The following is a 24,362-nucleotide window of genomic DNA, read 5'->3' as shown; positions in this document are numbered from 1 at the left end:
CCAACTGAACTATCAGGGAAGCCCAAGATGTTATGGGGGAAAACTCCAAATGAACTTTGGGGCCAACCCAGTAATTCCACTTCAGCCACTTACTGCTTGGCAAACCTTGGGCAAGTCCCTGAAAGTCCCCGAGCTTCAGTTTCCTCCTGTCCAAAGTGAGGATTATACTTGCAAGAGTAATCTTAGTCTCCTAATGGTGTCATCACAACCTTTAGCACAGGCCTGACTCAGTTCACATTCAGTAAATGGTAGTGACTGCTGCTGTCATCAGTAAACCCAGAGAGGAGGGGCAGGTGTGAGAGAGAATTAGGAAGCAGAGGTGGCAGGTCTTGGCCATCATTTGGCGTGGCCTTCTGGGACTGAACTGCTCATTCTCCTCTAGCACCAGGGGTGGTGATAAAGTGAGGAAGGTAAGGGCAACCAGCTGACTACCTTCAGTCTGGGACCCAGCCCTCACCTCACGTCTGGGCTACCCTTCCTAGAACCGCACTACTGGTGTGTGTATGAGTGTATCCATGTGTGTCTTTAGGGAATGAAGCTCCAGAGAAAACCAATCCTGTTTCTCAGTCCTGTGGCTCTGGGAGGAGAGCTAGCTGCTAACTTCTTCTGAAGACACCAGTTATCCTTTGGGCAAGGTGTCAGGATTCAGTCACAAGTTCTTCATGAGCCCTGAGAAACGCTGTTGGTCTCCAGGACTCAGTCCCCACACTTATAAAATTGTATAGGTGGGGCCAGTAATTGATGCCTTGTCCTGGATGGAGGGAGACCCTCTCCAGGGAGCTGGGACCCCCCATACCTCGACCCACTTTGGATAACACTCTATGGCCAACTCCCAGTAGCCCTTTCCCATTGGGTCCAAACCACCCCTTGGTCGGGGAGTGCTCTGTGGGCAGCGTAACCCCCAATGGACTCCTAACACCTCTCCTTTGTTTCTTTCACCTCCAGTCTCCCACCAGCGGAGCGAAAGTAAACTTTCCTGGCTAAGTTAGATGAATGGTCCCCTTTAGCCCGGCGGGCTGCCCGCCTCCTGCCTCCCTACAAACTCCCCCTGTCAAGGGAGGTGCTTTGGTGTGCGGGGGAGGCTGGGGGGCAAGAGCATATGGGCAGGGGTTGGGGGTGCCCTGACCCCTCGAAGAGGAATGGTGCCCCCAGGGAAGAAACCAGCTGGAGAGGCCTCCAACTCCAACAAGAAGTGCAAGCGTTACTTCAACGAGCACTGGAAAGAGGAGTTCACCTGGCTGGACTTTGACTACGAGCGGAAGCTGATGTTCTGCCTCGAGTGCCGCCAGGCCCTGGTGCGGAACAAGCATGGCAAAGCAGAGAATGCCTTCACCGTGGGCACCGACAACTTCCAGCGCCACGCCCTGCTGCGCCACGTGACCTCGGGGGCCCACCGCCAGGCTCTGGCTGCCAACCGGGGCCAGCCCTCTTTTGAGGGCCAGGCTGAGGGCGGAGGGGTCTGCCCAGGCCTGGCCACCGCCCCCAGCTCCAGGGGCGTCAAGGTGGAAGCAGACCCGGCTAAAGTGGCCGTGCTGACCACAGTGTACTGCATGGCCAAGGAGGAAGTGCCTGATGACCGCTGCTCTGCCCTGCTCGAGCTGCAGAGATTCAACCTGTGCCAGGCACTGCTGGGCATGGAGCATGGCGATTACTACAGCCCCAGGAGGGTGAGGGACATGCAGGTGGGTGGCCGCCAGGGGTGTGGGGGAGGGATTGAGGAGGGAGGACACCGAGGCATCTGGGCATGGCACCAGCATGCCAGGTCCCCAGGAAGAGGCCAAAGCAGTTCATTCACACCTTCACCCATCAGAGCCTGCACTGAGGACATACTAGGTGCCAGGCCCCAGGCCAGCTGCGGGGTGCCTAACAGTGAAGAGGCCGGACCAGGCTCTGTCTTCGGGGGCTGAGGGGTGCTTGGCTTACTACCTAGGCCAGAGGTTGCAAACTGGTGGCCTGGGGGCTTGATTGGCTCCCAGGCATGTTTTGGTAGTTTTCACAGTATTTTCGAAAGACTTAAACTAGTCTCCAAGTTTAAAAAAAAAAAAAAGACATTCCATATAAAAATGTGGATTTCCGACTTCTGCTGAGAAACTAGGTCCTGTGCAGTCAGGGCATGAAGTTCTGGAGTTGGAGAGCAGGGCATGGGCTTCCCCATTCCCTTTGGTTTATCCCTGGTCCTCTTGAAACTCAGTATCACCCACATGGCCACTGGGGACATGTGCACTCATGTAGCTCTGTCCTAGGTACTGGCTTTATGAGTCCTGGGGGCTGGTGTGGGGGTGAAGAGGTTGGATCCCATCCTACCGGAGATGAGAAACAGCTGGGGCCCTGTTTAACCTGTGGGCAGTCAACATATCAGTTAATCCTGGAGCAGCAGAGCAGAGGGAGACCCCCAAGAATAGGGCTGACTGGAGCAATGCTTTAGAATCTTTATGATTCCTAAAGCACTTTCACATTTGTAAACATAACAACAAAAGATTACATGGATGGGAGTTTCTGGAGGTCCTGTGATTAAGACTCCAAGCTTTCACTGCTGAGGGCCCGGGTTCAATTCCTGGTTGGGGAACTAGATCACAGAAGCAGTGTGGCGTAAGTTAAAAAAAATTGGTAAGTCACAACAACCTTTTAAGGAGATTGGGGGCAGGTATTAGCCTCAAGGCAACTGAGAGATGAACAGAGAGGTCAAATGATTTGCCCAAGGTCACACAGCCAGTAAGTAACAAAGCTAGGATTAGTCCTCGAGACTGTCCAACCGCAGGCCTGTGCTCTTTCACCCCATCCCGTCTGCCTCCCCTTCTCAGGACAAGCCTAACCCTGTCCTCTCTTTTTCTCTCCCTGGCTGTCCCAGGTGGCTATCGCCAGTGTCTTGCACACAGAGGCCCGTCAGCGCCTGAAGGCATCCCCGTATGTGGGCCTGGTGTTGGATGAGACCAAGGACTGGCCTGAGTCCCACCGTCTGGCCTTGTTTGTCACTTCAGTGTCCCCCTGCGATGGCCAGCCTGCCACCACCTTTCTGGGCAGTGTGGAGCTACAGGAAGGCGAGGCCACCGCTGGCCAAGTCCTGGACATCCTGCAGGCTTTCGGCGTGTCTGCATCCAAGCTGGCCTGGCTCAGCTCAAGCCTCCCCAGTGACCGCCTGGGGAGGGTGCGCCCACAGCTCCAGGCCGCCTGCCCGCTGCTCACGGAGTTACACTGCCTCCCTGGCCGGACAGACCCCAAGCCCCCTGCCTACCTAGGTGAATATGAAAGTGTACTGGATGCCCTATTCCGCCTGCACGGCGGCCCCAGTTCTCACGTGGTCCCTGAACTCAGGGCGGCACTGGACCTTGCAGCTATTGACTTGGCAGGACCACGGCCAGTGCCCTGGGCCTCCCTGCTGCCTGTGGTGGAAGCTGTGGCTGAGGCGTGGCCTTGCCTGGTGCTCACACTGGAGGCCTCTGCCCCAGCCTCGCCTACCACAAGGGCGCTGGCCCTCGCCCTGCGCCAGTTCACCTTCGTGGCCTTCACCCACCTCCTGCTGGATGTTCTGCCCTCCGTGCAGAAGCTGGCCCTTGTCCTGCAGCCAGAAGAGCCGGATTTGGCCTTGCTGCAGCCTCTGGTGATGGCAGCTACAGCCTCCCTCCACGCACAGTGCAGTTCAGGTGGGGCGCGCCTCCAGGGCTTCCTGCAGGAACTGGCATCCTCTAGCCCCGATTTGGGCTGTGGCCGCTGCACCTACCGCGGTGTGGAGCTGGTGGGCTACTCTGAGGCTGCGGTCCAGGGCTTGGAGCAGCTGCGGGGGGCCTTCCTGGACTCCATGCGGAGGGGGCTGCGGGACTCTTACCCTGGGCCCTCGCTGGACGCCGTGGCCGCCTTCGCGGCCATCTTCGACTCCCGCCGCTACCCGCAGGCCCCCGAGGAGCTGGGCGCGCACGGGGAGGGGGCACTCCGCGTCCTGCTGCGCGCCTTCGCCCCCGCTGTGGTGCGCCAGAGGGCGCTGGGCGACTTCGCGCTCTTCAAGCGCGTGGTGTGCAGCCTGGGGCGGCTGGGCCCGCGGGCCCTGTGCACCAAGCTGGCGTGCGCGCGCTCAGAACTGCACGAGCTCTTCCCCGACTTCGCCGCCCTGGCCGCACTGGCCTTGGCGCTGCCTGCGGGCGCCGGCCTCCTGGACAAGGTCGGCCGCAGCCGGGAGCTGCGGTGGTGGGGGCCGGGCGCGGCAGGGGAAGGACGGGGAGGCCCCGCGGTGAAGATCGCGGTAGATGGGCCGCCGCTGCACGAGTTTGACTTTGCGCTGGCGGTGGAGTTCCTAGAGAGCGGGTGGGGCGAGGGCCTCCTGGGCTCGCAGCTCACCTGAGAGCGGCCTCCTCTCCTCTGTCCAGCCAGTCTGGGGCCCTGGACTCGCTAAGGGCCAAGCCAGACTTGACCTAGCAAGATTACCTCCTAACTGTGGCCTCCCACCCACCTTCCCCGGGCTTCCTCGGCTCCACGCTGAGCACTAACCCGGCTCAGTGGGATGTGGAAGAGGGGCTGGGTCGGGAGTGCGAGTGGGGGCCTGGGCCCGTGGCAGAGGTGCTAGGGTTTCGGGCACCCTAAATGTCACTCCTGACCTTTCCGGTTCTGTGGGAAGTAGTTCACTCTGTTCCCTCGGAACTCCACTCAAGTTTTCTCTCTGGAAAAGCTGAGGGGTCTTGGTTGGAAGGAGGAAGACAGAGCCTCTGCAGTTGAGGGGTTGAAGGCCAGGAGACTGGGTCCTTGACTGTTAGCCCTGCTCCTAGCAACATATCTTCTCTTCAGATATGACTGGGGGAAAAAATGACTGTCTTTATTTTTGACACAGCAGAGCACCCTCTCTGTGAAAAACCTCAAGGGAAGTAAGAGGTGCCCTCTCCACCAACAGGCTGCCTGAGACTTTTCTGTACTTGGCTGTACGTAGACACCCACTCCAGTATTCTTGCCTGGAAAATCCCATGGACAGAGGAGCCTGGGAGTCCATAGGGTGGCAAAGAGTCGGACTAGACTGAAGCAACCTCACATAGACATACATAGGTATCAATGTGAAATAAATCTATCCTAGCCTCCCTGGTGTTAACACACAAAATCGAAAAGGACTTCTTTTGCTTTTGTAACAACAGGGTTCAAAAAAGTCCCAAATGGGCTGAATTTATTTCCAATTTTTTTCTTCCTCAAAGTCTGGCTGTCCTCCAAGTTCCTAACCTTTCCCAACCCTTGCCTCAGATCTCTCTCTCTCTCTCTCTTTTTTTTTTAGCAGTGCTGAGATTTTAGTTCTCTGACCAGGGATTGAACCCAGGCCCCTGCCTCAGACCTTTAAGACCAAAGACTGTATAAACCACAGTGCTGGACTGGTTGAACCCAAGGACCAGGCTCAGGCCTGACCCAGGGGTGTTGGAGGGCTTTTGTCTCCAGTGGAGAGCAGTTGGGCCTCATCGGAGTTGGGGAACACATCCCTTCAGATTCGGGGGGGTTTCCTATCCCCTCTGTCAGTCCTTGCTGTGAGTGTTGTGGGGGATCTGGAGGGGAGTAGTTAGTGAGAGGGGATGGGGCTGGCCTTTCCAAGTCTCCTAGGCTTGGGTTTAATTTGCAATAAAGTGGAAACCCAGTGCATCGTGCAGTCTCCATGGTGGTGTGTGTATCAGGGGCCCACCCCGACTCCCCTCTGGGGTTCACTGGGGCCATAATGCTGCCCCTGTGGGGGAGGTGGTCATCCTTCTGGGCTGGGAGCCTAGAACTGTGAACCCTCTGCTTCCCCTTCCCCTGTGGTGCAGGGGAGAGGCGCAGAAATGGGCTGTAATCACCCTGGGTTTAGCCAGCGCTGCTTCGTGGAGATGGGAGTTTCTGCCCTGGCTCCACAGCCAAGAAGCCCATCAACCTCTTGTTCTGTCTGTGGAGGGAGGAGCGAGCCCTGTAACTCCCTGTTTCAGACCCTGCCCTTCTTCCTCCTGCAGCAGGCCCGGCCTCCGGAGCCCCCAGCCCGCTGCTGGCCTCCCTGGCCCTGCCCGCCAGGCCTCTGCAGCCCCCGCTGGACTTCAAGCACTTGCTCACCTTCCACTTCAATGGCGCCACCCCGCTCAGTCTCTTCCCCAACTTCAGCACGGTACGGGCTGGGTGGGTGGGTGGCGGGAGTGCAACCCAGCATGGGGGTGGGCTGGGAAGGTGGGCTCCCAGGGGCCGGCTCTTAGAAGCTGGGTCCAACCGGGAGCAACATCCCTCTGAGTGACCAGGTGCTCCCAAAATGGGGCCCAGCTCCTGCTTAGGCCAGAATATCCGGGATGCTACTGTCCTCTCCCCTAGCAACTGGTGCTGAGCCTGGAGGGCCTGTGAGCTGCAGGTTTCATCGAGTTTTCATAAAGGGGCACCTGTGGACGATCTGTGTATGTCTGCGTGCCTTTCTGTTTTAGTTTGTCCTGTAGGACTTTGTGTGTATTTACGGGTGTGAGTTTGTGCACGTGTGCTTGTGAACTCTTTATGCTTGTATAGTTGTCTTTGTGTAGTGTATATGCCTGGGTATCTGAGTTTTTGTGTGTCGACTGTGTATGTGTTTGGTGTGTGTCTGGCCTCTGCGTGTATGTTTTCATATGGTTTGGATGTGTGCCATTGGTGTGCAGGTGCGTGTATATCTTTCTGCTTGTTTCTGTGATTTGTAACTACCTGTACGTTTACGTGCTGTGTGTCTGCCTACTAGTCTGTGTACTAGTATTTCCATGTATGTGTGTAAATCTGAAATTTACTTCACTATATGAGCTATAAGGTATACGACCCTTTTAAAAATTATTTTGAAAAATCAAATGTAATCATTGATGAGCCTCCCCCCATCCTGACAATATGGTGGGAAGCTCTATCTAATCACCCTTGGGAGCCCCTTCCTTCCCACCCTCCAGGGTTGTTCAAAGATCCTAAGGAGCCCAAGACAACTGGGGTGGGGGGGCATCCTCTGGTTTGTAGTCCCCACTGTCACTTGCTGACATGCTCATTGTTCAGGCACATGGTCCCTACGAGGGGGTCAATCTGCTGTTGTTCTCATCACTGGGGGCCCTTCAGGCCATTCTCCCCTGAAATCCTGTCCCGTCCCGCCACCCACCCACCTCAGCCCCTAGCCCTGGGTGCTGTGAGGGATAGAACCTCTTTCTGGTCTCAGGGAAGTTTCTGAAACCATGCTCTTCTCTCAAAGCCTGTGTTCTTCTCTCTCAGGAAGGTTTGCAAAGTTCTTCTTGACAAGTAAGCCCCCAACGACTTCTGCTTTTGACACAACAACCCAGCCCTTGAGAAAAGGGAACATAAAGACTTGGTTTGATAGAAGAAACAGAAATTATTTAAAACATGGAAGAGAAAAAAAATACAAATTCATATTCCAGGGAAATGACCCTACTATTCAGGGAACCCTCTGGCTTCCGTCTGCTAGCCCTGCTCCCCGTCCCCAGCCTGATCCCCCACTGTCCCTGGGCTGCAGCTCTCACTCTCAGGCCCTGTGACAGCGGCAAAGCTGATATGGTAAGCTTTCTCTCCCCCAGCCCACAGGCCCAGCACAAGGCTGGGTTATGGGGGAGGAAATTCCAAACTCCCTTCTCCGCTTCTCCCTGCCCTCAACTCTCTGCACACGTAGATGTGATTCTCATGAAGGAGGAAAAAAAGAGACCGGGAGGGCAGCAAGGGAAGCCAGTGTGATCACCAGGCCCTGGTTGTGTTTCTCAAGATCACAAAAGTCACGTGGCCATCCCCCTGCCTCCAAGCACAAGCCTAGGCCGTCTAAGAGAGTCAGCCAGGGAAGAGGCTTTTCTTTTCCAGTGTTTAGTATCCACAGACATAGGGAATTTCTTCCTATGGGCTCACCACTGCCCTCCTGCATAGACTTTAGTTTTGGGCATTTGGCACTGCCCTTCCACCGTACTTAGCTGACCCCACAGTTACTGTGCCCTCCCACCCCCTCCACAGATGGACCCGGTCCAGAAAGCTGTCATCAGCCACACATTTGGGGTCCCCTCTCCCCTGAAGAAGAAGCTCTTCATTTCCTGTAACATCTGTCACCTGAGATTCAACTCAGCGGTGAGAGGGAGTTGTGGAAACAGGCTTGGGGGGCGCTGGGCAGGGAGCGGGCTGGACCCTTGGCTTCCAGGTCTTTCCTGCCTGGAGGAATAGGGGTGGCAAAGGGACTGTGGTCTGTATTTTCTGTCCTTCGTTGAGGAAGAGCCGCTCCTGGCCCTTTATCCATCCCATCCTTTCCTCTCTCCAGATTCCTGTGCCCCTTCCCAGCCCATCCCCCTATGCCTCACTCCTGTGTTCTGGAACCTTCTGATGAGAGCAGGCTGCCCTTCCCTACTCTGGGTCCCAGGGGCCACCATCGGTTCTGGTTCGGGGCTGAGTTCTTAACACGCCTGAGAGTTTACAGAATCTGTTTGTGTCTATCCTCTTAATTAGTTCTCATGATACATCTGTGAGATGGTTCAAGGTCCCATCCTCAGTCTCATTTCTCAGATGAGGAAACTGAGCTTCAGAGAGGTTAAGTGACTTGCCTGAGGTCATACAGCTGGTAATTAGCAGAGCTGGGATTTGAACCCAGGCCTGGCTGACCCCACAGTCCACATACTTCCTAGCAGGGCCTGCCCCTAGAGAGTAGGGAAGCCTCATTCTGGCCTCCAAGGGAATGTTTGCCTTCTGTCCAGGCAACTTCTGCAGTTTGGGGAGATGCTGTTGGCAGACCTGCTCTTGTGAAAGCGCCTAAGGAGGGGCCACAGGGCCTTCTTTCCTACTTCGGGGAGCAGCAAGCAGGAATCCCTAGTGGACAGGCCAGGTTTGCGGGTTCCTTCCAGGCTTTCAGGTTACATGGGTCATGCAAGTGATGGACGGAGAGACTCATTCTGATAAAGAAACCATGTATTTTTCATGCCAGGCCCAACACAGTGCCTGGCAAATAGCAAATGCTCATGAGCTATTTGTTTAAAAACACGTACAGAAGGATGAATGATCTGGAGTGTATGTTCCCTAAAGCATGGGGACTGCTCTGTTTTCCCACTCATGCATTTATAAACCTAGTAACTGACACTCACTGAGCACTTATTCTCTGTACTAGGCCCTTGTCATTCATCCCTGAGTCGGGAAGATCCCCTGGAGAAGGGAATGGCAACCCACTCCAATATTCTTGCCTGGAGAATCCCACGGACAGAGAAGCCTGGCAGGGTATAGTCCATTGGGTCGCAAAGAGTCGGACACAACTGAGCGACTAACACTTTCGCTTTCACTTGTCATTCATGTTCTCATTTTCATTCTCACAACCCTGTGAAATCAGTATTATCATCCCAAAGCTTATGAGTCAGGAAACTGAGGCTCAGAAAGGTGAAGTGACTTGCCCAAAGATGCACAGCTAAAAAGGCGCTGGGGCAGAATTGGAAGGCGGTGGCGGTTTGCCTGGGAGTTCACGTATGAGAATGCATTCTATAACCCTCGGGCACACACGTGCTATGATGACAATGACAATGGAAAGGGTTTGCTCCCTGTGTGGCCGGAGCCCTGCTTCCCTCTGACCTGCCCCCTACGTGCCAGCTCATGGATGGGGAAGGTAGACGCAGCAAATGAATGGTGACTCCAGGCTCTCCCCTCCCCAGAACCAGGCTGAAGCACATTACAAAGGCCACAAACATGCCAGAAAACTCAAGGCTGTTGAAGCCGCCAAGAGCAAGCAGAGGCCGCAAACCCTGACCCAGGATGAGACGCTGGTGTCCCCTACCCCGACTCCAGCCGGTGGAGGCCCTGAAGAGCTGCACAGCAAAGGTCAGTCCTGAACTTTTGTCCTGCCCCTGCCCCACTCCAAGTCTGGTTTCTGACAAGGGGTTGTGTGTTTTCTGCTTATTATTATTCCCGCTTGTGTTGGAGTATTCCATCTGTCCAGGAAGAGGCGCACACCACATGGAAGAGCATCTCGGATTTTCCAACCCGAATCTGCTGAGGTGAAGAAACATGTCACAAGCACCCCAGAGGCACTGCCCCCGCCCCCCGCCACTCCTCAGGCCCTCTCCCAGTCACTGCCTTGTTAGCTTCCTAGGCCTGGGATAACGAATGCCCACACACTGGGTGGCTCAAAGTAACAGAACTGTATTTTCTCAATTTCTGGAGGTCAGACCTTTGGAACAGGGTGTCAGCAAGGTTGGTTCTTTCCCGGGGTGCAGAGAGAGTCTGTTTCGTCCCCCTCTTCTAGGTTCGTGGGTGCCAGCAATCCTTGGCCACATTCTGACCTTCTGTCTCCACCCTCACGTCACCTTCTCCCTCGCACCTGTGTGTTCACATGATCTTAGAAGGACACCAGTCACTGACCTAGGGCCCACTCTAGTCCAGTTTGATCTCATCTTAACTAATTACATCAGCAAAGACTCTGCTTTCCAGATAAGGTCACATTCCGAGATTCCAGATGGATGTGAGTTTGGGGGTGATGCTATTCAACCACCTATAACCCTCCCCCAGGATAACCATGAGCCTGACTTGTCTCACCAGAGATTAGTCTCACCTGGTTTTGGTTAATGACATACAGATGGTTCCCAAGTTCACAATGATTTGGATTATGCTCTTTTGACTTCCCAGGGCTTCTCCCGGTGGCTCAGCGGTAAAGAATCCACCTGCAATGCAGGACACAGGGGGTCGATCCCTGAGTCGGGAAGATCCTCTGGAGAAGGGAATGGCAACCCACTTCAGTATTCTTGTCTGGAGAATCCCATGGATAGAGGAGACTGTTGGGCTATAGTCCACGCGGTCGCAAAGATTTGGGCGTGACTGAAGCGACTTAGCATACAGCACGCATGATATAAAAGCGATATGCATTCAGTTAGAAATTGGACTTCCAATTTCAAATTTTGATCTTTTCTGGGCTAGAGATATACAGTACCTACTCTTTTTAAAATTTTAATTGGAGTATAATTGCTTTACTGTGTTGTTTTCAGTTCAGTTCAGTTGCTCAGTCGTGTCCGACTCTTTGCAACCCCATGGACTGTAGTAGACCAGACTTCCCTGTCCATTACCAACTCCCAGAGCATGCTCAAACTCATGTCCGTCAGGTCGGTGATGCCATCTAACCGTCTGATCCTCTGTCATCCTCTTCTCCTCCTGCCTTCAGTCTTTCCCAGTATCAGGATCTTTTCCAGTGAATCAGTTCTTCGCATCAAGTGGCCAAAGTATTGGAGCTTCAGCTTTAGCATCAATCCTTCCAGTGAATATTCAGGACTGATTTCCTTTAGGATTGACTGATTTGATCTCCTTGTAGTCCAAGGGACTCTCAAGTCTTCTCAAACACCACAGTTCAAAACCATCAATTCTTTGGCATTCAGCCTTCTTTATGCTCCAACTCTCACATCCATACATGACTACTGGAAAAACCATAGGTTTGACTAGACGGACATTTGTCAGCAAAGTCAAGTCTCTGCTTTTTACTGTGCTATCTAGATTGGCCATAGCTTTTCTTCCAAGGAGTAAGTGTCTTTTAATTTCATGGCTGCAATCACCATCTGCAGTGATTTTGGAGCCCAAGGAGATAACAATGTTGTATTAGCTTCTGTTGTACAAGGAAGTGAGTCAGCTCTCTGTGCACATATATCCGCACCCTCTGGGCCCTCCTCTCATACCCTCCTCCTTCCACCCCTCCAGGTCACCACAGAGCACGGAACTGAGGTCCTTGTGCTATACAGCAGCTTCCCACTAGCTGTCTGTTTTACACATGGTAGTGTATGTATCAGAGAAGGCAATGGCACCCCACTCCAGTACTCTTGCCTGGAAAATCCCATGGACAGAGGAGCCTGGTAGGCTGCAGTCCATGGGGTTGCTAAGAGTCGGACACGACTGAGCGACTTCACTTTTTCACTTTTCACTTTCATGCATTGGAGAGGGAAATGGCAACCCACTCCAGTATTCTTGCCTGGAGAATCCCAGGGATGGGGGAGCCTTGTGGGCTGCCGTCTATGGGGTCGCATGGAGTCAGACACGACTGAAGCGACTTAGCAGCAGCAGCAGTGTGTGTATGTGTTCCACCCTCCGCTCGTGTCCATTCTCTACCTCTGTGTCTCTATTCCTGCCCTGCAAATAGGTTCATGTGTACATTTCCCTAGACTCCACAAATCTGCATTAGTATATGGTATTTGTTTTTCTCTTTCTGACTTACTTCACTCTGTATGACAGAGGTACGTACTCTTTTGTGATGCTGGAAAGCAGCAGCTACGTGACCAGGAGGGTAAACAACTGACACACAACCATTTTGTGCCCATGCAAGCAATGTGGCTTTCACTGTCAGCACAGTATTCCATAAATGACATGAGATAGTCAACACTTTATTATAAAATACACTTTGTGTTAGATGATTGTGCTCAACTGTAAGCAAGGTAGGTGTTCTGAGCACATTTAAGGTAGGCTAGGCCAAACTTTTATGTTTGGTAGGTTCAGTTCAGTTCGGTTCAGTCGCTCAGTCGTGTCCGACTCTTTACGACCCCATGAATTGCAGCACGCCAGGCCTCCCTGTCCATCACCAACTCCCGGAGTTCACTCAGACTCACGTCCGTCGAGTCGGTGATGCCATCCAGCCATCTCATCCTCTGTCGTCCCCTTCTCCTCCTGCCCCCAATCCCTCCCAGCATCAGTCTTTTCCAATGAGTCAACTCTTCGCACGAGGTGGCCAAAGTACTGGAGCTTCAGCTTTAGCATCATTCTTTCCAATGAACATCCAGGACTGGTCTCCTTTAGGATGGACTGGTTGGATCTCCTTGCAGTCCAAGGGATTCTCAAGAGTCTTCTCCAACACCACAGTTCAAAAGCATCAATTCTTCAGTGCTCAGCTTTCTTCACAGTCCAACTCTCACATCCATACATGACTACTAGAAAAACCATAGCCTTGACTAGATGGACCTTTGTTGGCAAAGTAATGTCTCTGCTTTTTAATATGCTGTCTAGGTTGGTCATAACTTTCCTTCCAAGGACTCAGTGTCTTTTAATTTCATGGCTGCAATCACCATCTGCAGTGATTTTGGAGCCCCCAAAATAAAGTCTGATACTGTTTCCACTGTTTCCCCATCTATTTCCCATGAAATGATGGGACCAGATGCCATGACCTTAGTTTTCTGAATGTTGAGCTTTATGCCAGCTTTTTCACTCTCCTCTTTCACTTTCATCAAGAGGCTCTTCAGTTCCTCTTCACTTTCTGCCATAAGGGTGGTGTCATCTGCATATCTGAGGTTATTGATATTTCTCCTGGCAATCTTGATTCCAGCTTGTACTTCTTCCAGCCCAGCGTTTCTCATGATGTACTCTGCATATAAGTTAAATAAGCAGGGTGACAATATACAGCCTTGACGTACTCCCTTTCCTATTTGGAACCAGTCTGTTGTTCCATGTCCAGTTCTAACTGTTGCTTCCTGACCTGCATATAGGTTTCTCAAGAGGCAGGTCAGGTGGTCTGGTATGCCCATCTCTTTTAGAATTTTCCGCAGTTTATTGTGATCCACACAGTCAAAGGCTTTGGTATAGTCAATAAAGCAGAAATAGATGTTTTTCTGGAACTCTCTTGCTTTTTTGATGATCCAGTGGATGTTGGCGATTTGATCTCTGGTTCCTCTGCCTTTTAGGTTAGGTCTATTAAATGCATTTTTAAATTATGATGGGTTTATTGGGAGGTAACCCCAGTATAGGTTGAGGAAGATCTGGAGTATGTAGGTTTTGCATCTGGCTTCTTCCATGTTGTCATGTGTCGCTGCGTTTTGTCCTTTTTCGTTGCCATGTAGTATTTCATTGACCACCAACTCTTTTCACTATTCTCCTGTTGATGAATATTTGGATAGTTTCCAGTTTCTGCTGCTAGGAATAGTGCTCTATGAATATTACAGTACATCTTTTTGGTGACTTCCACTTATTTAACAGTTAGCTAATAACTGTAGATTATCAGGACTGGGTGGTCTCTCTGAGACCACTGGGCCCAACTTTATGATTTCATGTAGGAAAGCTGAGGCCCAAAGAGGCCCAAGTCTGCCCAGTGATTTGGTGAGGAGTCTGGAATTCAGTGCTGGTCATCCCTACACCAGGGGCCCTCCCCTCAGCCATGCTACCCCCGGAATGTCTGTGCTTAAAATCATGGTCTCAAGGGACCTCCCTGGCAGTTGTTAAGACTTCAAGCTTCCACTGTAGGAGGTATGGGTTTGATCCCTGCTTGGCATCCCATCACTTCATGGGAAATAGATGGGGAAACAGTGGAAACAGTGTCAGACTTTATTTTGGGGGGGCTCCAAAATCATTGCAGATGGTGATTGCAGCCATGAAATTAAAAAATGCTTACTCCTTGGAAGAAAAGTTATGAGCAACCTAGATAGTATATTCAAAAGCAGAGACATTACTTTGCCGACTAAGGTCCATCTAGTCAAGGCTATGGTTTTTCTAGTAGTCATGTATGGATGTGAGAGTTGGACTATGAAGAAGGCTGAGCACTGAAGAATTGATGCTTTTGAACTGTGGTGTTGGAGAAGACTCTTGAGAGTCCCTTGGACTGCAAGGAGATCCAACCAGTCCATTTTGAAGGAGATCAACCCTGGGATTTCTTTGGAAGGAATGATGCTAAAGCTGAAGCTCCAGTACTTTGGCCACCTCATGCGAAGAGTTGACTCACTGGAAAAGACTTCGATGCTGGGAGGGATTGGGGGCAGGAGAAGAAGGGGACGACAGAGGATGTGATGGCTGGATGGCATCACTGACTTGATGGACTCGAGTCTGAGTGAACTCCGGGAGTTAGTGATGGACAGGGAGGCCTGGCGTGCTGCGATTCATGGGGTCTCAAAGAGTCAGACATGACTGAGCGACTAAACTGAACTGAACTGAACTGGGGAACTAAGATCCAACATGCCTCATGCAGCCAAAAGTTAGAAAAAATGAATAAATATTTTTAAAGTTATGGTCTCGAGAATCATCTTGGAGCTTGCCCTCTTACCTGAGGCCTTCCATTTCCCCAGCAGTTCCTGCGGCCCCTCCTCCTGGTCCTGAAACCCAGTCACCCCGGAGTCCAGAACCCACGCCCAGGGAGCCAGTCCCCTCAGACCTCTTGGATGCTGCCTCCTCTTCCTCCTCTTCATCTTTCCCACCCTGCTCCCCAGAGCCTGGGCCAGAGGCCCCAGAGCCTGAACCAGCAGCAGCTGCTATGGGAAGCGGTGTGAGTGGGGAAGGCAGGAGCGAGAAGGGGCGCCTCTACTGCCCCACATGTAAGGTGACTGTGAATTCTGCCTCCCAGCTTCAGGCTCACAACACAGGTCAGTGTGCCCAGCCAGCTTGAGTCCGGGGAGGAGATGCCCCTCACCAGATGCGGGCAGGGTGTTGCTTCTGGGTGGCCCCTGTGATCAAGGGCTGGGTGACAGAGGTGCTGTGCCCAGCTGTGAGTGGGCAGGCATTTGGGGTCCTCCAGCTAATGCTTGGAGAGAGAGGATTGGGAAGAGACGTCTGAGGCAACAAGATCTGAAGGGTCCCACAGAAGACGGGAGACACCCTCTCCATCTCTCCTTGGGTCAGACCTGGGGGACGGGGTTAGGATGAGAGTCAAAGGGAGGCTGACCATTTACTCTGCAAGGAAGCTTCCTTGAGGCATGAAATGAAAGCAGCTGGGAGGATTCTTTGGGGCTTTGCAGATGGCACTAATGATAAAGAAACCCATGCCAATGCAGGAGACATAAGAGATGTGGGTCTAATCCCTGAGATGCCGGGAGATCCCCTGGAGGAGGACGAGGCAACCCACTCTAGTATTCTTGCCTGGAGAATCCCACGGACAGAAGAGCCTGGCGGGCTACAGTCCATGGGGCTGCAAAGAGTTGAACACGACTGAAGCGACTTAGCACGCACGGGAGGACCTTTCAGAGGGAAAGAGAAACTTCATGTGGCTGTTGGGGCTGTCAGTGTGGAGCAGCCTGGAGGCTTGAAGGGACAGCCAGGCTGACCTGGCTTGGAGGGGGTCTCTGTAGCCCTGCTGCCCCTCGCTGATGCTGACAAGCTGTCTCCTTTCCTTCTGCCAGGAGCCAAGCACCGGTGGATGGTGGAAGGTCAGCGGGGCGCTCCCCGCAGGGGCCGGGGCCGCACGGTGCCCCGGGGAGGAGCTGGACACAAGGCCAAGAGAGTGACAGGGGGCCGGGGGGGCCGGCAGGGGCCCAGCCCCCCGTTCCACTGTGCTCTCTGTCAGCTCCAGGTCAACTCAGAGACCCAACTCAAGCAGGTGGGGCAAGTGAGGCTGGGATTGGGGGTGGAGCAGAGGTGAGGGGGTGGGCCCCATGCCAGGCAGGCAGGAGAGAGCCTTCAGGGAGGTGGGTGGAGCAGAGCAGGGTGCAGGTGGAGAAAGAGGTGATGCTCAAGGGATGGTGAGCTCTTGGAAGGCAAAGCCAACTCTTGCCTCCCCTTCCCAGGGCTGCTCCAGGGCCAAGTGGACTAGGTGTGTGAACTGTGGGTAGCAGAAGGGTGAGCTAGCCAAGCATGAGAGGGTAGTTTTGGGGTCCCTGGGTTCCTCGTCTTGTTCCCAGTCTGTCTGTCTGTCCACTAGCACCTGAGCAGCAGGAGGCACAAAGACCGCCTGGCCGGGAAGCCCCCCAAGCCCTCCAGCCAGCACAGCAAGCTGCAGAAGCACGCAGCACTGGCTGTGAGTCTCCTCAAGGTATCGGTTCAGGTCCGGAGGGGAGAAGGTTGGCCAGAAGGGAGGGCAGGCTGGGAGGTGGGAGGTGGGGCAGGAAGGAAGCCTCCCCACCCCATCTCATGGTGGCCTGGGCAGGGAACGAACTGGGGTTGGGTTTTTGGTTGTCTTGGGATCTGCCCAGAAAAATTTCCGGGGAGGTGGGCCCAGGAAAGTCATCTCAGGGACAAGCACAAGGGGTGGGCGAGCATCTCCTGGAGACTGTGTCCACCCCCCACTCCCCATAGCCTCCCCCCTTGGCCCATCCCAAGATTCTCCTCCCTCTGGACAGGACGACAGGTGGTGGAGAAAGCCCTGTGGAATGAATGTGTGGGGGTGGGAAGGGAGGAGGATTTAGGTTTGGAATCCTGAAAGTCACGTTTTTCCTGCAACAAAAGGTCTAGGGATGGGGCCAAGGGAGGGGAGGGGATTTTCCTGGGGTCAGAGATTGTGTCCATCCCTCTTTTCTTTGCAGTCTAAACTGGCCTTGCAGAAGCAACTCACCAAGACCCTGGCAGCCCGCTTCTTGCCCAGCCCGCTCCCCACAGCGGCGGCAGCCATCTGTGCCCTGCCAGGGCCCCTGGCCCTCCGGCCTGCCCCCACAACGGCCACCACCCTCTTCCCAGCTCCAATCCTGGGTCCAGCTCTGTTTCGCACCCCAGCGGGAGCCGTTCGCCCTGCCACGGGACCCATCGTTTTCGCCCCCTATTAGCCCTCCCAGGGAGCCCAGGGCTGACTTCCCAGCAGTCGCCCTCCCAGCAGTTGCCCCTGCCCGCCACCGGCCCTGACCCCTCTCCCTGAGATGCCTCAGTTCCCTCCATCCTGCAGGAGAATGCCTTTTACAGCCTTGGGGTCCTGCCCAATCTAGGAAGAGCTGGGCTAATGCTAAGAGCTGCTGCCCAGCCCTCAGTCTGCACTGGGGACTCAACTAATGCCACCCTGGCCCACGGACCATCCATCTGCACCCTCCCTGCCTCTGGTGTCTAGGGCTAGTCCTGGGCTCCCCTCCATTTCCCATCCTGACTTACGGGGAGCAAACTGAAAAATCCAAAGATCTATGCAATAATCCTAGCCCCAGCCCCATGGTGCTCTCATCCCCCCAACTCAAGACCTATAGCCATGTGGCCAGAGGCCCAAGGAATCTGACTTTCTCCTAGCCTGAGGACAAGACTGTGACCTCTATTCCTATGCCCTGCAGGGGGTGGGGTTGGGGTGGTCTTCCCCATTCACTGGATTCCCCAGAGAATCACTGGCGATGATGGAGGGGGTCTCCAGTGGGAGTGGGTTCAAGGCCGCCTGGACAAGGGTGTGGTGGACTGTGGAGAGAGGGAGCGGCACCAAGTGGGGCAAAGCCAAGGGGCAGCTGGGGCCGCGAGCTTCTGGGGTTTTCGCTTGCTGACAGGATGGGGTGAGGTGATGGTGATGTTCTGGCTGGGCCGTCTGTAATAGAGGAAATGACCAGTCCCACACACGTTCTCCCCTCTTAGCCTTTCATTGATTCTTCCTGAACCCCAGCTCTCAAGGGGGAAGAGGAGTGACACTGGGTCTCCCTCAGACTATGGAGCCCCCTGACACCAAATCCGCCCCCCAGGGCTCCCCTCCAGTTCCTCACTTCAAACTGGCCCCCAGCACTCAATTCAGCTCTCCCCCAAGACCAGCAGCCCAAGCCCCCCTCGCTGTGAACCCGAGTGTTGGGATCCACTCTCGAGACCCATTTTCGTGCCGTCAAGATGACTGCCACCACCCCCTCCCACCCCAGCACTGCCACCCACCACTCCACGATATGGGACTTCGCCAGTATCCGCCTGTTATCTTTTTTTAAAAAAGCTATTTCCAACGGGGGAACAAGAAAAAAGGGGGAGGGGAGGGAAACTTTTTGATAACAGTTGTGGTTTTATTGTGTCCAACACATCAATAAATGAATTTAAGCTCAAGCCTGTATATGCCCTAAAACTGGACTCGCCCAGCTGGGCCGCCTGCCCCTGCTCGCCCCTCCCGTCCTGGGGAGAAGGGGCGTGTATTGGAGGTCATCTGGCTGTAGTGTTTCACCTGTGCTAGGTATGTGCATCAGAAGGTGAGCACGGGAGGTTGCAGGTTACAAGCTCACCTGAACAGCGTGCTGGAAGTGTGACCGCCTTTCTGAGCCCCCGACAGGCCTGGCAGCTCCTGGGAAGCTGCTCCTGCTTGGCCTTGTTCTGCTCAGGCATCTGAGGTAAGAAGGGAGCGCTAGAGGAGCACCTTGCCCAGCCTCCACTGGGGCAGCAGGCATATAAACACAGGAAATTGATAAATAGGAGTCCAGCCATCAGCTGAAAACCACCACAGGAACGGGAAAGACCGGTCCCCAGGCCCGGGAGGTCTGCTGATTGGGCACTGGGCAGCCGCTCTGGCGACTAGAGCGAGTAGTGCGCTCCTGCCCCCTGGTGGTCGGGGGGAGCAGTGTCCCAGCCTGCAGGGCTGTAGGCATAGCACCTTGAAAAGGGAGAAGCTGAGGGGACAGTCGCAGCTGCGGGCAGTATCCAACCACAGGGCTAGAGAGCACAGAATCGAGATCATCTTACAGATGAGAAAAGCGGAGCCCCGAGAGGGGAAGGGCCTTGCAGGCCCACAAAGCCAGCTACTGACTCCCAGCCCAGCTGTGTCTCATTCCACCTCACCCAGTGACATGCTCCCTGAGCAGGAAGAGGAAGCTGCGGGAAGAGTTACAACAGAAAAGGACACTCCCAGGAGGCTAGCTTCTTCTAGCCAAGGGGAGGACAGGAGAGAGGTTGGGCTGTTGGATGAGGAGGTGCCCGGAACACCAGCAGGCACACACATGCACATCCACACAGATGCCTGGACACCCTTTCTCTAGAGTCCAGGCTGGTGCCATGAGAGAGAGACGATGTGTGTGTGTGTGTGTGTGTGTCCCAAACACCAGCATGCACACGTGCACACCTACACACAGATACGGGGACGCCTTACTCTAGAGTCCAGGCTGGTGCCATAGGCGTGTGTGTGTGTGTGTGTGTCCCAAACACCAGCACACACACGTGCACATCTACAGACAGATATGTGGACGCCCTTACTCTAGAGTCCAGGCTGGTGCCATAAGTGTGTGTGTGTGTGTGACCCAAACACCAGAACACAAACATGCACATCTACACAGATACGTGTCCAGGCTGGTGCCATAAGTGTGTGTGTGTGTGTGTGTGGGTGGGTGGGTGGGTGGGTGGGCATGGGTGTGTGTATGTAGAGGCTTCCTGAACAGGGGGTGTGTACATGTAAGAGAGAGAGAATAGACACTGGCAGGAAACCAGGAAGTGGGAGGTCCCTGTGATAGGAAGCAGACCCCAGATGCGGCACCTCTGCATAGAGCTCTGCTTCCTCCCCTGGCAGGTAAAAGGGACAGTGACCCACAACTATCCCAGTCACCGCAGGGCAGATGTGATGGGGGCTGGGAGGGTTGGCGGTGCTAACCTAGACTGTCAGCAATTCCCAGAGCTGGGAGGGAGCAAAAGCGACCTGAGCCTCAGACAGCCCAGCTGCCCGGCCTAGTGGTGAGCTCCCCACCTTGACTGGGAAGCAAAGCTCACCTAAACCCCCCTTTTCCCCCAACCCAACTTCCAGGGCTGGGAAGGCACCACATCAGCCATCCAAGGAGCCGCTGCCCTTGTTCTTGCGGCTTAGAGGGAAGGCAGACTTGCTCTGGGGCTGGGTCATCTTGCTGGCCAGGTAGACGAAGGGCTCCAGCAGTGAACGGCGGTCAGCCACTGACACCTCCCACAGCTTCACCTTCTCCGACTTGGCCCAGTGCTGAGCCACGTCCGGGTCTACACGCCGCTGCTCCTGCAGGTCACACTTGTTGCCAAGGACCACAATGGTGACCTGTGGAAGAGGAACACAGGAGAGGCCTGTGGCTGCAGCATGGACCTTGGGGGCTGGGATGAGGGCCAGTGACCACCTCAGGCTTGTCATGGAACTCCCAGAGCGGGTACAAATGGAAGCTAGAACTTGAACAGAGGAAGGAAAGGAAAAAGCGACCACTTCCACCTCGGAGTCCTAGGGGAGGGGAAGAAGTCTCAACAGCTGAGGTCTCATCTCTTCCTACATTAGAAACTGTGGGCGGGGCCTCCATCTGGCACTCCCTCCAGGGGTTCTGTTACAAGCCCTGTGTCATTCATGCCTGATCAATACTAGGAGTTAGTGCTGGCTAAGTTAATTGGTGAGGAAGCACTCCCAGCATGCCTGATTGAGAACAAAGGGCCTTCACAGCTGAGCACACAACCACTATTAAAAAAGCCTAGTGAGGAAAAAAAAAAAAGCCTAGTGAGGACAGCATGTGTGTTAGGTCAGGGATCTCCTAAACTCGAGTAGCCTCTCTGGCTGAGCTGTCTCAACATGTGGGCACCTCTAGTGGGGAAGACACCTGGCAGTGGTTTCCACCCCCGCCCTCCAGTTTCAAACCTAGCTCCTGGCAAATGAGTGAAAAACAGAGCCGTTCTGGGCCTCCCAAAGCCAGCCCAGGGCCCACTGTCTCTCACCACCGGGGTTCCGCCACACACCTCCTTCTTGTCCTTGGATTTGTCAATCTCCTTCTTGAGCAGCTCCACGCGCTGAAAGGACTCCCGGCTGTCCGTGCTGTAGACCAGGACATAGCCGTCAGTGCAGGAGAAGCAGTGCCGGGGCAACTCGGCCCCGTCTCGGAGCCCCCGGGTGTCGTAGAAACGCACCTGCTCCCGGACCCCCCGGTCAGTCTCAATGGAGCCCACGTAGATGTCCTCCTGCGTCTCGATCATCTCGGAACCTGGGACAAAATGAGGAGGAAAAACTTGTTTCTGGGCTTCCCTGGTGGCTCAGTGGTCAAGAATCCACCTGCTGATGCAGGAGATTTGAGTTCAATCCCTGATCTGGGAAGGGCCCACGTGCCTTGGAGCAACTATGCCCCTGCGCCACAATTACTGAGTCTGTGCTCTAGAGCCCGGGAACCACAACTTCTGAAGCCCATGTGCCCTGGCACCCGTGCTCCGTAACAAGAGAAGCCACTGCAATGACAAGCCCCTGCACTGCAACTACAGAGTAGCCCTCTCTTGCCTTTGCCACAAGTAGAGAAAACCCGTGCAGCAACGAAGACTCAGCACAGATTAAAAAAACAACAACCACCTTGTTTCTAGGGAGAAAAGAGATTGGGAACCTGCATGACTGAGTGTATCCTAACAAGCCAACCAGATAGGGGGAGAAAGGAATGTCAGGGCTGAGGATCGGGGTCAGACTTCAAATCTGACTGGACTGGAATGATTTGGGGAACAGAGTCAATCTTATGCTGATACCACACTAAGCACAGTGTGACTTGCAAGCTTTTCCTTCCTATCCTTCTCTGATATTGGGTTTCCTCTTTCCAGATTTCTTCTGTGTGGCAGGGTTGGGATCTTCCAGATCCTGGGAGCACCACCAGGAGCAACTTTTAGCCTCTTGGTATTGTGATCAAATCTTTTCGTACTTCTACTTCCTCCACCACAGCTCATTCCCAGCAACTCACCCACTACATGGTTTCCGTACAGAAGCTGCTCCAGGATTGAAGTCTTGCCCACAGAAGCCTGGCCACACACGACCACCTTGCAGCTCTTCCCCATGCTTAGCTTTCAACCCTGAAGAATGGAAGCACACTGGGTGAGGCAGGATTAAAACACAGGGCCTTCCCTGAATTGAGGGCCCAAGTTCTGAACAGAACACACAGCCTTGAGGAGTCGGCACTGTCCACTACCCTCGGCAGGGTGTACTATGTCCGCTATAGTGTTTCTGACATGTCTATGTCTGCTACTGGACAGTGAGCTGTATTGCACTCATCTTATCCCCAGGACATGGTCAGTAAGTGGCACAGAGCAAGTGCTCAGTAAATGCTGCCACAAAGCGGGAAGAGTAGCTGGCTTAAAGGAACCACTCTCCAGTATCTTTTCTGTGCACAGAATGTACGGGTGTAGAAGACCAGTTGCTGAAGGGAGCTCTGGCTCAGCTCCCTCTCTTAAACCGTGATCCCGTAAAGAAATAACCAGAGATATTGTTTTGTGCGGATCTATCCTACATTACTCTTCCTGGGGAGTGAACAATTAAGAACATTCTGCTTTCCAGAAAAGCTTATCTGGACAATTCGTTCCCTCTAATTCCCAGTCAAGGCCATGGCTAGGATGAAGAATATCAGACAAGAAACAAAGGAGGGAAGGAATCTAAGAAAACGATACTTTGGAAAGGAGAGAGATTTTGCTGCCCTCGGACACACCCAGATAAGGCTTAGACATAGAAATCTCAGGACACTCCAAGAGATCTCAAGGCACCTCAAACACAGGTTTCCCAGGAGTCCTAGACAAAGATTCCCCCAGAGAGGAGAGACAGAGATAACTTCCCAAAGGGTTCTCACACAGAAACTTCTCCAGAGGTAACTCCCAGTACAGATCCCCGCTTCCCGCGAGCCCCGCAATTAAGGGGTACCCCAAGAGAGACTGTCACACGAGCCTCCTGCACACTCTCCCCACCAGGGGGCTCCCAGAGAGAATCAGAATCCTGCCACCTAAAGCGTCCCAAAAGCCGTGGTCGACCCCGGCCTCCCAGTTCCATACCTCCTAGGGCCCTCGCAGCAGCACAGCCGGGCCCCCCCAGGCTCCCGGGGACCAGGGGTGGGGCAGCACCGCGGCAAACACTCGGATCTTCCTCTGCGTCGATCCAGGCTCCGTCTGGTCCCGCCCCCGCAGCTTCCATCCGGCAAGACGAATTCCGGCGGCGGAGAGCGGTCGCCGGCAGCACAGCGCCCTCAGAGGCCGGCGGGGAGATGACGGCCTGAACCTCGGCTAGGTGGTCGCCAGGGCACAGGTTATACGCTGGCGGGACGCGCCGGGTGCTGTTCTGGTGTCTCAGATGCCCAAATGTTCTTTTTCTAAAGGCTACTAGAGTAACACTTCGTTTATCCAGTCGTTTATTCATCCAATGTCTTCTGAGCGCTTACTCTGTGCCACTTACAGGAATACGTGCTGAGAAAAGGCTGGCGAATTAGACCTGGTTGCGGCCCATTAGAATGTCACCATCTAGACATCTAACCCAATTACAGTCTAGCATGTAAGATCTATTACAGAGGTGCTGTGGGAGCACAGCCAAGGGGTGTTTAACTTGGGGACAGTGGGCATCACGTTATCCATGGAACCTTCTGGAGGAGGTCAGGTCTGTGCTGAGGTTTGAAGGGGGTGGAAGGAAAGGGTGAAGAAAATGTGGCAACATCCATGGCATTTACTGGAACTACACGTATTTGGGTTCAGTATTGATAGTAGAAAGGAGCCAAAAAAGAAAAAGAAAGAAAGGAGCCAAACAATCTAAGACCTGTGTGTTTGGCCAAAGAGTTCAAACTCTATCCTAACAGCAGTGGAAAGCCATTGATAGGATTTATGCCAGTGAAGTGACATGATCAATTTTTGCTTTTAAGCAGGTCACGCTAGTAAAGAGTGAAGACTGGAGAGAGGTGAGACTTGGGATTAGTTAGGAGAGTAGGGTAGTATTCCAAGATTTCCAAAAAATGATAAGAATCTGAATTGGGGTGTAAAGGAGGTAGATTTGGGAGACATTTGATGAGAGAATTAACAAGACTTGGTGATAAATTGGGAGGTGTTTTTTTTTTTTATATTGGAGTATAGTCAATACTTCGGCCACCTCATGCGAAGAGTTGGCTCATTGGAAAAGACCCTGATGTTGGGAG

At 53.8% G+C, this 24,362-nt stretch overlaps 2 protein-coding genes across 2 annotated transcripts; one reads left to right on the top strand and one right to left on the bottom strand.

The window, feature by feature from the left end:
- ZNF385C (zinc finger protein 385C) lies at nucleotides 1-18,579 on the top strand. The gene is made up of 9 exons (XM_018065103.1): nucleotides 1-1,682; nucleotides 2,849-3,641; nucleotides 5,946-6,091; nucleotides 7,927-8,037; nucleotides 9,594-9,759; nucleotides 14,958-15,248; nucleotides 16,002-16,198; nucleotides 16,520-16,630; nucleotides 17,121-18,579. The coding sequence occupies exons 1-9, from the start codon at nucleotides 1,140-1,142 to the stop codon at nucleotides 17,355-17,357; spliced, it is 2,595 nt and encodes an 864-aa protein (XP_017920592.1). The 5' UTR covers nucleotides 1-1,139; the 3' UTR covers nucleotides 17,358-18,579.
- On the bottom strand, nucleotides 18,516-23,363 carry NKIRAS2 (NFKB inhibitor interacting Ras like 2). The gene is made up of 4 exons (XM_005693840.2): nucleotides 23,239-23,363; nucleotides 22,164-22,272; nucleotides 21,190-21,431; nucleotides 18,516-20,512 (listed from the first exon to the last, which is right to left on the bottom strand). The coding sequence occupies exons 2-4, from the start codon at nucleotides 22,255-22,257 to the stop codon at nucleotides 20,273-20,275; spliced, it is 576 nt and encodes a 191-aa protein (XP_005693897.1). The 5' UTR covers nucleotides 22,258-22,272; nucleotides 23,239-23,363; the 3' UTR covers nucleotides 18,516-20,272.

This window comes from Capra hircus, chromosome 19 (assembly GCF_001704415.2).
Source record: "Capra hircus breed San Clemente chromosome 19, ASM170441v1, whole genome shotgun sequence".
Taxonomy (NCBI): domain Eukaryota; kingdom Metazoa; phylum Chordata; class Mammalia; order Artiodactyla; family Bovidae; genus Capra; species Capra hircus.
This window is presented reverse-complemented; position numbering and strand designations above follow the sequence as displayed.

Bases quoted from the DNA above. Each gene is read 5' to 3' on its own strand.
- ZNF385C (XM_018065103.1), top strand. From the start codon at position 1,140: ATGGTGCCCCCAGGGAAGAAACCAGCTGGAGAGGCCTCCAACTCCAAC. The intron at 6,092-7,926 runs GTACGGGCTGGG...CCCCCTCCACAG, and splicing joins TCTTCCCCAACTTCAGCACG to ATGGACCCGGTCCAGAAAGC. The intron at 15,249-16,001 runs GTCAGTGTGCCC...TCCTTCTGCCAG, and splicing joins GCTTCAGGCTCACAACACAG to GAGCCAAGCACCGGTGGATG.
- NKIRAS2 (XM_005693840.2), bottom strand. From the start codon at position 22,257: ATGGGGAAGAGCTGCAAGGTGGTCGTGTGTGGCCAGGCTTCTGTGGGC. The intron at 21,432-22,163 runs GTGAGTTGCTGG...ATTTTGTCCCAG, and splicing joins GTACGGAAACCATGTAGTGG to GTTCCGAGATGATCGAGACG. The intron at 20,513-21,189 runs GTGTGTGGCGGA...CCTCTTCCACAG, and splicing joins AATCCAAGGACAAGAAGGAG to GTCACCATTGTGGTCCTTGG.